Source organism: Aquarana catesbeiana, linkage group LG01, assembly GCF_042186555.1.
Source record: "Aquarana catesbeiana isolate 2022-GZ linkage group LG01, ASM4218655v1, whole genome shotgun sequence".
In the NCBI taxonomy this organism is placed as follows: domain Eukaryota; kingdom Metazoa; phylum Chordata; class Amphibia; order Anura; family Ranidae; genus Aquarana; species Aquarana catesbeiana.
The window spans coordinates 306,915,763-306,925,686 of NC_133324.1; the positions used below are offsets into that span (position 1 = coordinate 306,915,763).

At 37.6% G+C, this 9,924-nt stretch overlaps 1 protein-coding gene across 1 annotated transcript; it reads left to right on the forward strand.

Moving 5' to 3' along the window:
• Nucleotides 1-1,530: 1,530 nt before the first annotated feature.
• On the forward strand, nt 1,531-2,475 carry LOC141110842 (olfactory receptor 6Q1-like). Its single transcript, XM_073602546.1, has one exon. It carries the CDS (start codon nt 1,531-1,533, stop codon nt 2,473-2,475), a length of 945 nt encoding a protein of 314 aa, XP_073458647.1.
• The last annotated feature ends 7,449 nt before the right edge of the window (nt 2,476-9,924 follow it).

Genomic DNA, 9,924 nt, shown 5'->3' on the forward strand with positions numbered 1-9,924 from the left:
GTGTTGGTCACTGGATGTCCATGGGCACCCACCGATGGTGTGTACAACACACAGAATGGAGATCTGCCTATGTAAACAAGGCAGATCTCCATTCTGACAGAGGGGAAGGGATGGATTTTGTGTTCCTGCAAAGCAGGGAACAAAATCCATCTCTTCCCTTAGTAAAAGCACCTAAGACATTGCACAAAAACACTGGCTAGGCACAGAGTTAACTCTTTGATCGCCCTAGATGTTTAACCCCATCTCAACCAGTGTCATTAGTATAGTGACAGTGCATATTTTTAGCACTGATCACTGTATTAGTGTCACTGGTTCTTGCAAAGTGTCAAAAGTGTCAGTTAGTGTCCGATTGTGTGCCGCAATATTGCAGTCACTGATCACCGCCATTACAAGTATAAAAAAATAAAATAAATAAAAAGTCTAGAAATATATTTCATAGTTTGAAAATGCTATAACGTTTACGTAAACCAATCAATATACGCTTATTGGGATTTTTTTTTACCAAAGACATGTAGCAGAATACATATTGGCCTAAATGTATGAAGACATTTTTTTCTTTTTTTTATTGGATATGTTTTAGAGCGGAAAGTAAAACATTTTTTTTATTCAAAGTTGTCAGTCTTTTTTTGTTTATAGCGCAAAATATAAAAAACACAGTGGTGATCAAATACAATCAAAAGAAATCTCTAGTGTGGGAAAAATGACATGTTGTATTTGGGTACAGCACTGCATGATCGCGCAATTGTAAGTTATAGTAATGCAGTGCCATATTGCAAAAAATGGCCTGGTCATGAAGGGGGGTAAATGATCCAGAGGTCAAGTGGTTAAGGAAACATTTAACATAATTATTGGTGTTATAGGCACAAAATGTTTATGATTTCTATGACATACTGTCTATGTTACACTATTTGGAAGGCTTGTCCTATAAATGAAGAAAAAAAGACCTGAAAAAACAAATGCAGTCACCACATTTAATTTGGTATTAATTTGGTATGCACTGTATTTAATATATCCAAGTATTTGAGCATGGTTTAACAAATTTGTCTAGCAGGAGCTCACAGGGTGCTGGGGCCCCCTTAGTTTTTTTTTTTTTCTGTACTTAAAAAAACTAAAGCATAGTGTCACTAATGATTAGTCCATCTTTAAAGCTTTATAGTAGTGGGCCTATAGTGTACATTTTTGCTGCCCAAATTAATAGGACAGGCACTAATATTAATCCTCACATGTTTTTAATAACATAATAGCTTCATTAAAGTAATGATTGGAATTATGTGCCATGAATTGATGTAAATTTCAGAATGTGATAACCTTAAACATCATTTTACACTTGATTTAAAACACTTGCGAAAAATTATAATAGACTCTCCAAATGTACTAATTATAAATATGCTCAACAGTACATGAACAGATATACCACATTGTACGGCTGACATGTTTCTTCTGATTTAAAAATAACAGCTCAATAATATGCAATGACTGACACCATTGAACATGGTTTAAGAAAAGGCTGTTGCTATGACAACAGGCAATATGAACCACTCCACTGTGACAGAATTCATTCTCCTGGGATTTTCTCTATCACAAGATAAGCACTTCTATCTATTTACTATCTTTCTTGTCATTTATCTTTTAACCCTTATGGCCAATGTGATGATTATTATACTTGTATACAGTGATCACCACCTTCATAGCCCAATGTATATGCTTCTTGGTAATTTTTCTTTCCTTGAGATCTGCTACACAGCAGTCACTGTGCCCAAAATGCTTTCAGACCTCATTGGAGGGAATAAGTCAATTTCAGTAGCAGGTTGCATTACCCAGTACCATTTCTTTTCGCTCTGTGCTGCAACTGAACATTTTCTTCTGGTGATCATGGCTTATGACCGATACGTGGCAATTTGTTACCCTCTTCACTATGGAGGCATCATGAGCAATGCATTTTGTTTGAAACTTATTTTATGCTGTTGGCTCATTAGTGCTGTGTCTCTTACAATCCCAGCTCTATCAGTATCAGAGCTTAATTTCTGTGGGCCCAATATCATCGATCACTTCTTTTGCGAATTTAACCCTTTGCTGAAGCTCTCCTGCACCGATACCTATGTTGTCCAATTTATTTTCAAATGCCTCTCCTGGATCATAATCCTGGGATGTCTAATGTGCATTGCTGTTTCTTATACCAACATCATTTTTACTGTTATAAATATCCCTTCTAACTATGGCAAAAGAAAAGCTTTTTCCACCTGTGCCTCTCATTTGCTTGTGGTGGGAATATTTTATGGTACTGTCATTTTCATTTACCTTCGACCCACAGTGGACTCTCCATTTCATCAAAATAAAGTTGTTTCTGTATTTTACATTGTGGTGACTCCCATACTGAATCCTATCATTTACAGCTTTAAAAATGAGTCACTAAGGAAAGCTGTTGCTAACCTGATTGAAAGAATAACAGCAAAGGGATCTGAGAGAGAAATTTAAAAATGTTCAAAGTATTTGATATTGTACATACATGTTAATATGCAATAAACAAATATATGAATCAAAGAAATGAGAATCTACCTAATGTTATAATTAAAATCTAATTGTGACCTATAATTATTGTCATAGTAGTTTACTAATTATGACAGAACATTTCTCTTTGATGGTTGATTTACTAAATTATCAGAGAATGATAACTTATCAAAGTTAAAGTAGAACTAACTTTTTTTCCCCCCATTTTGGATAAAGTAAGGGAGTGTTTTAACCACTGAAAGGTTGATGTTTGCCCTCTTTGTTCCAGTGAGTTTATTTACCTTCACTTCCTGTTCCATAGGAAAGTCAGTAAGTGAGAGGAAATCCCTGCAAATTAATGAAATCTCTTGGGGACCCCCAGGTCACCAGAACTAGTGTCCCCATTGCAAGATTTCCCCTATATCATTTTTCTGGGAACAACCTAAAATGTGTGATTTTTCTTTTACTTTCACTCTCAATAATAATGGACGAATAGAGAGGGTGACTCTCCCTAACAGGGATACAGACAGCAATAAAACCTGACAGAGGGTCTAATCCCTTGTCCCTCTATCCAAAACTAAAAAAAAAGTTTTGTCTTGTCTAATTATGCTTCATAAGTTCACTTAACTTATTGTGAAACATGAAGTTGTATCATAATATTCAGGACATATTCATTCCCTTGCACATGTTCGGGTATTCAAAGCTGATGATTTATTGAAAAAGTAAAGTACTTTTCAAAGTAACATATCGAATAAGGTAAAGTAGTGTTCAATTCAAATGTCTAATCACGTTCAAATAATAATCCTATTTTTTTTTTCATTTTTTTGGCACTGTCTTTGTTGAGGCATTATCCAGGGTCAGTATTTACTTCCTGGATTGACAGTTCAGAAATGACAAAATCCTGAAATCTTTGCAGTTTTCACAGTGGCTCTTTTCCTTGTTTGAATTTTTTTTTTTTTATAAGTCCGCAGCTACAAATACTATAGTGTTGTAGCACTTATAGAAAGATCCTTAAGATACTACCTATTAAAACTTAGTATATGTATATTTCTATCAAAAAGAAAACATTAGGCTGGGGGGCGGGAGCATATCAGCAAAACAATAATATCAAAACCTAATGCTTAAAAACCTGATTTTGCTCAGCCATCACCCTATTATTAGTAGCATATATATATATGTAAATGTCTGCCAGCATGCTGGCTCAATTAAGATCAATTTTATTCATTAAAATATAACATTAAAATGGTACCACAGACAAATCCACACTTAAAATCAAAGGCAATATCCATCCACCTCACATATGTAATACATCAATTCTCCTTAGACCCACTGGAAATGATCATATGAAATAAAATTTTTCACACATGTAGAGGAAAAAAGATTTGTAGTTTCTTCATGAATTTAATGTCAATTCCAAGGGAAAATCCTTTGGATAATGAGGATTAAAGTAAACTTCACATAGGGTCACTGTCCCGGGCATCCGCAGCTTGTCTGCATGGAACAACTCCAGCTATAATTATATATCCACAGTCAGAGAAACATCATAAGGTTATAGGAATGGAAGGTCAGAGCAAAACAGGCAGTGGTCCAGAAGCGGTACACATCAAGGCTTGTTGTGTAGTAATTGTGTAGTATATTCTAGAAATAATAGGGTGATGGTTGAGCCAAATCAGGTTTTTAAGCATTAGGTTTTGATCCAAATAATATAGCTGTTGACTTTTATTAAAAAGGACACTCACCTGCCCAGGGGTCCAGCACCAAACCAGTTCTTTGATGGTCTTCAAGTCCCCAGCACCAGCATGTTCACTGTGGGCAGCCGGATGTGAATCCTTGCAGCTTCACACTGGCTTCCCACTGTGCATGTGTGGACCACGCTGCCCTTTGTAAATGAACCAGCAGCCTTCTGGGACCTGTGACATGTCCCAGAAGCTTTTGGCGATCCGACTAGTGGTGGGAGTGGGTACCTGTCGAAACCACCAAACCCACCAACCCACCAAAAACAGCCAAAATAGAGGAGGAACGGAGGGAGGAGGGCATAAATTGGAACTTCCCGTTTAGGGTAAAGTCCCTCTTTTATGCCCTGTACACACGATAGGATTTTCCAATGGAAAATGTGTGAGAGGACCTTGTTGTCGGAAATTCCGACCGTGTGTAGGCTCCATCACACATTTTGCATAGCAATTTCTGACACACAAAGTTTGAGAGCTTGCTATAAAATTTTCCGACAACAAAATCCGTTGTCGGAAATTTCGATCGTGTGTACACAAATGTGACACACAAAGTGCCATGCATGCTCAGAATAAATTAGGAAAGGAAAGCTATTGGCTACTGCCCCGTTTACAGTCCCGATGTACGTGTTTTACGTCACCACGTTCAGAACGATCGGATTTTTCGACAACTTTGTGTGACCATGTGTATGCAAGGCAAGTTCGAGCCAACATCCGTCGGAAAAAAATCCATGGATTTTGTTGTCGGAATGTCCGATCAATGTTCGACCATGTGTACAGGGCATAAGTGTTTTCGCAAATGTTACAAAGTTGCAGCAGATGAAGAAAATATTCCTTCTATCCTCAACACACTGATGACAATTATCTCAGCAAAGTCACTTAACTAGAGCACAGGTACTTCTTTTTACTGTTGTCTGTTGTATGTCAGGAATTTATTCATGTGATCTGTGTAAAATTACACAGTTTAGGCAACAGCAACCTGTGCAATATCTTTTGTCAATACTATGCAATAAATGCGCTTGATTCATGTGGTTGTATATTTTGTAAACTGAAAATAAACATTCCAAAAATGCATAAATCTTCATATTAAGCAAATAATGCATGGTAATGAAAATAACAAATTCACTACTCTTGAAATGTGTCAAATGTATTTTGACATGTATGGTTGGAGGATTTAATTACTTTTTTTTGGCATTTTTTTATAAAAAATATTATGATTCTTGCATGTATATATATAGATGACATGAAAATGACAGTATTTTAGTTAAAAACAAGGCTGCAACTACCTTTGGGTAATTTAATTGGTTATTGACTCTTTCATGATGCTGTCAACATTGGTTCACATACAGATAATTCTTCTAGTAATGGTTACAATACTTTGCATAAATAACAAAATAAACAAAAATAACAAAATAACAAAAATCTGGTATGCAAAAATATATTTAAATGTAAGATACATTTCAACAACATAAAATACAACTGGAAGATTTTTTCCCCTACAAATTTTTTCTTTTTAATGCAAATTTCAGTAGCTTTTTTTTAGATTGCCACAGTAAAATGTGGACATAATTGATTGACCAATTGGGTATTAATTTTGCAAGGGAAGTTGCACTTTGAAAGGAATCCCACCATGCCATGTTGTAGTATCTGAAGAAGTTGCCTCTTTAGTCTGTGTTTTAGCCTGACCCTGACCATTCTGTGGACTAGTGGTTGAAAACTGGGACTCAGAGTAATTTACTAAACTTTTGCCAAACCAACAAAGCAGTAGCAGATTATTGTACCTTATTAGCCATTGTTTAATGCAACACATTTGAAGTTTAAGTGATACTTTTATTGTCTAACCTAAAGCACAACTCTAAGCTGTTTTTAAATGAACCCATGCAGCCCCCTTGTAATGTTTTATACAAGTCTTAGGGCTGGTTCACACCACAAAAACACACTCCAGATCTGTTCCAGATGCGTTATTGCATGCAGGTTTTTTAATGCATTCAGGTGCATTTTTGATGCTTTTCCAGATGCATTCCAGTTGCCTTTTCTCTTCTTTTGTCTTGTTTTTTTTTTCACTGTACTGGGGTCTGGTGTGTTTTTGATGTGTTCCAGTGCATTCCGATGTGTTTTTTTTATGTGTTTTACCGTGTACCAGTATAGTCCTGTGCAGAAAAAATGCAGCATGTTCTACTTTTTTTTCTGGAGCTGACCACACTGGTGTGAACTATACCATTGGAAACCTATAACCTACTTTCCATGCATGATGAAGAAAAAAAAACACACTGTACTGCATGTGGTGTGAATTGGCCCTTAAAGTGGTTCTGAAATCCACTTATTCATACACAGACTTACAAGAAGGAGCAGTATATATATAAAAATAAAACTATTTTTTGAAACACTGAAGTTTTAATGGCCTTTGTAACAAGTTCATCTATAGAGATTGTAATTTGAGCATACAAGAGTTATTGGGGTAATAGACTCATGAATAAGTAGTCCAGGCACAACCCTACCCAATGTACACCTTCCGCTTCTATACAACCTCCCCCCCGGTCCTGGCTGTACTTAGCTTCGGGGATGCTGAGCTGTCAGAGCCCATGCAGCCAGTTCATCAATTCAGGGGTTTAAAATTCACACTCTTCTCCCTCTTCTATGTGTGATGCTTCTGGGACAGACCAGAGCGATTCTAATCTCCTGCATGGTGAATCGCTCTATCCCATAAGCACTGCACAGAGAAGTGGGGGAAGAGCTGGAATTTCAAATTTTTGGATTACTGGACCGGCTGCATGGACACTAACAGCTCAGCTCAGGGAAGTACTGCTGGGATCAGGGGGAAGGGTGTATGGTGTTAGTTCCTTTTCGTTTTTTCTGAAAGGGTAAACAATGTTATTGAGAATTGAGTGATTCACCGAACCACACATGTAGATTGCCAACATCCCTTGGTAATACATAGAACAAACCTCAAAAATGGGATTTTATGGGCAATTGGAAAAAATATAAAACTTCATATATAGAAAAATATTTATTTATTATAGAAACATTGCATACAAAATCTCGTATTGAAAATACAAAACATTACATTAATAATGTCATCAACATTGCTTATTTGACTGCTAGCCATAAAGTGGTAGTCCTTATCTATTTTCTGTTCCCTTTGTCATTGATTGTGCTGGAGAATCCAGCAGAGAGGGATATCCAATGCATTTCAAAGTGTACTCTTATAAATCTTCTTCAGGGAAATAATACCACTTTTGAAAAAACAGCTTAAATTAGTAAAAAGTTAATACATGATTTTATAAAAATATACATGTTAATTGTCAACCACATGCACTTACAAAAAATGTGTTTAGCAGAAGCACTCCTCCAAATGGCAAGGATACCATGCATCGGCCATTGAAAACCTCCCCCAAGAGGACACCAAAGTGTGAACATCCATTGGTTGCTTGCTGTAAAATGTCCTAGATGGCACTGGGAAACTTTACACTGTAGGGTGGAGGGAAAGTACAAGACAAAAAATTATGATAAAACCCCGGGAAGAAAATCAGTCTCAATTCCAGGGGAATACTGGGTCACCCTGGGATGTTATTCCCGAAGAGGCTGGCCCAGTGACTAATAAAAGTTACTTACTTGAAAAATCCCAAATGTACATTGGTCCAGAACGTCCCGTATCAAACATAGCATAAAGCGAAGTTCCCAAGGACTGGCAATCAAAGAGAAGGAGACAGCATGGCTCTACATAGTTGAAAGCAAGAGGAATGGCACTAAGGGATGCCGATGGCGTCCCTAATATATTGCGCATGTGCGGGAGCAAGTAATGCAAAGCATGTCATCACTGCTTCCGCTCGTGCGCTGTTGGAACTGCAGGTGTATGTAAGAAAGCTAAGTAATATACGTCAGAGCGATGCGACCACGTCACTGACGCTTGCATCATTACTTCTGATCTCCAGAAAACAAACATCCGGAGGCCAAGACAGCAACTTTGATTGATACAAATCCAAGAGGTCCTCCACAGGTGAAAAATCACCTGTAATCAGGAAGGAAAAAGGAGAGGTACTTCTGCCATTACAAACTATACATATTGTAAATTGCCAAACATTATAATTTCCATATACAAAAATATTATTGAAAACCCAAAGAGATTAATCACCTTATTCAAAATAAACAACCCACTAATGGAAGATCCACACAGAAAGTTAAAAAATGTCCAGGAAGGGTCTAAAGCTCTCGCACTCGTTAAGGCCTGGAGGTCTAAATCAGTGCATTTCTCGCTGGAGTAATATCTTGTTCCAGTCCCCTCCATGAGCTGGAACATGCACTCTATCAAGAACAGTAAAATTTACTTTGGGCATCCTATAATTATGCTTCTAGGCCACATGTCGGCCTAGTGGTAGATATAGATTGGTAACCCGTTGGCCTAATTCCTTTTTGGTTTTGCCTACATAGAATGCCCCACACTGACACTGCATAAGGTACACCACCCCTTGCATCTTGCAATTGGCAAAGTGCTTCACCCAAAAGGAATCGCCACTGGGCAAGGAAAATTGTGTCCTTCTTCCAATTACAGGGCATTGAGAGCATGACCCATATGGAAAAGTTCCCCAGATCTTACAAGGGTCTCCCCTCTGATCCCGTTTATATTCACTTTGAACAAGTTTTTCACCAATTGAGCCCATTTTTTTGTATGTAATTTGCGGATTTTTGGTTACTAAACTCCCTAAAGTGGGATCCTCAGTCAGAATTGGCCAGTATTTTGTGAGAATTCTTCTAATTTTGTCATGTTTGTTTGAATATCGTAGAATTATCCTGGTTGTATTGTTCTCCTCAACCCTACCCTTTTTACCTTTTTTATTTTTTTTGTTAAAAATAAAGGTCATGTCTTTCAATTATATTTTTGACATGATTAAATGATTTTTTAGGCTAGTTTTTCTATAGCCTCTAGCTAGTAATCTCTTAGTGAGAGTCTCAGCCTCCATTTGGAAGTCGATGTCTGTGGTACAATTGCATTTAATACGTAAATATTGGCTAAAGGGTATGGATTTTTTTAGGGACACAGGATGGAAACTGTCGGCATGTAACAACGTATTGCCGGCAGTGTCCTTCCTGAATAATTAAAATAATTAAAATACTGGCCAATTCTGGCTGAGGATCCCACTTTGGGGAGTTTAGTAACCAAAAGCCTGCAAATTGCATACAAAAAAGCGGGCTCAATTGGTGAAAAACTTGTTTAAAGTGAATATAAAGGGGATCTGAGGGAAGACCCTTGTAAGATCTGGGGAACTTTTCCATGTAGGTCATGCTCCCAATGCCCTGTAATTGGAAGAAGGACACAATTTTCCTTGCCCAGTGGTGATTTCTTTCCAGTGAAGCACTTTGCCAATTGCAAGATGCGAGGGGCGGTGTACCTTATGCAGTATCAGTGTGGGGCGTTCTGTGTAGGCAAAACCAAACAAGAATTAGGCCAACGGTTACCAAACACATGCACAGCATGAGTATTGGCAATCTATTTCTACCACTAGGCCGACATGTGGCCAAGGAGCATAATTATAGGATGCCCAAAGTAAAATTTACTGCTCTTGATAGAGTGCATGTTCCAGCCCTTGGAGGGGACTGGAACAAAATATTTCTCCAGCGAGAAATGCGGTGGATTAGATCTCTAAAGGCAACCACACCTCCAGGCCTTAACGAGTGTGAGAGCTTTAGACCCTTCCTGGACAGTTTTTCCTCT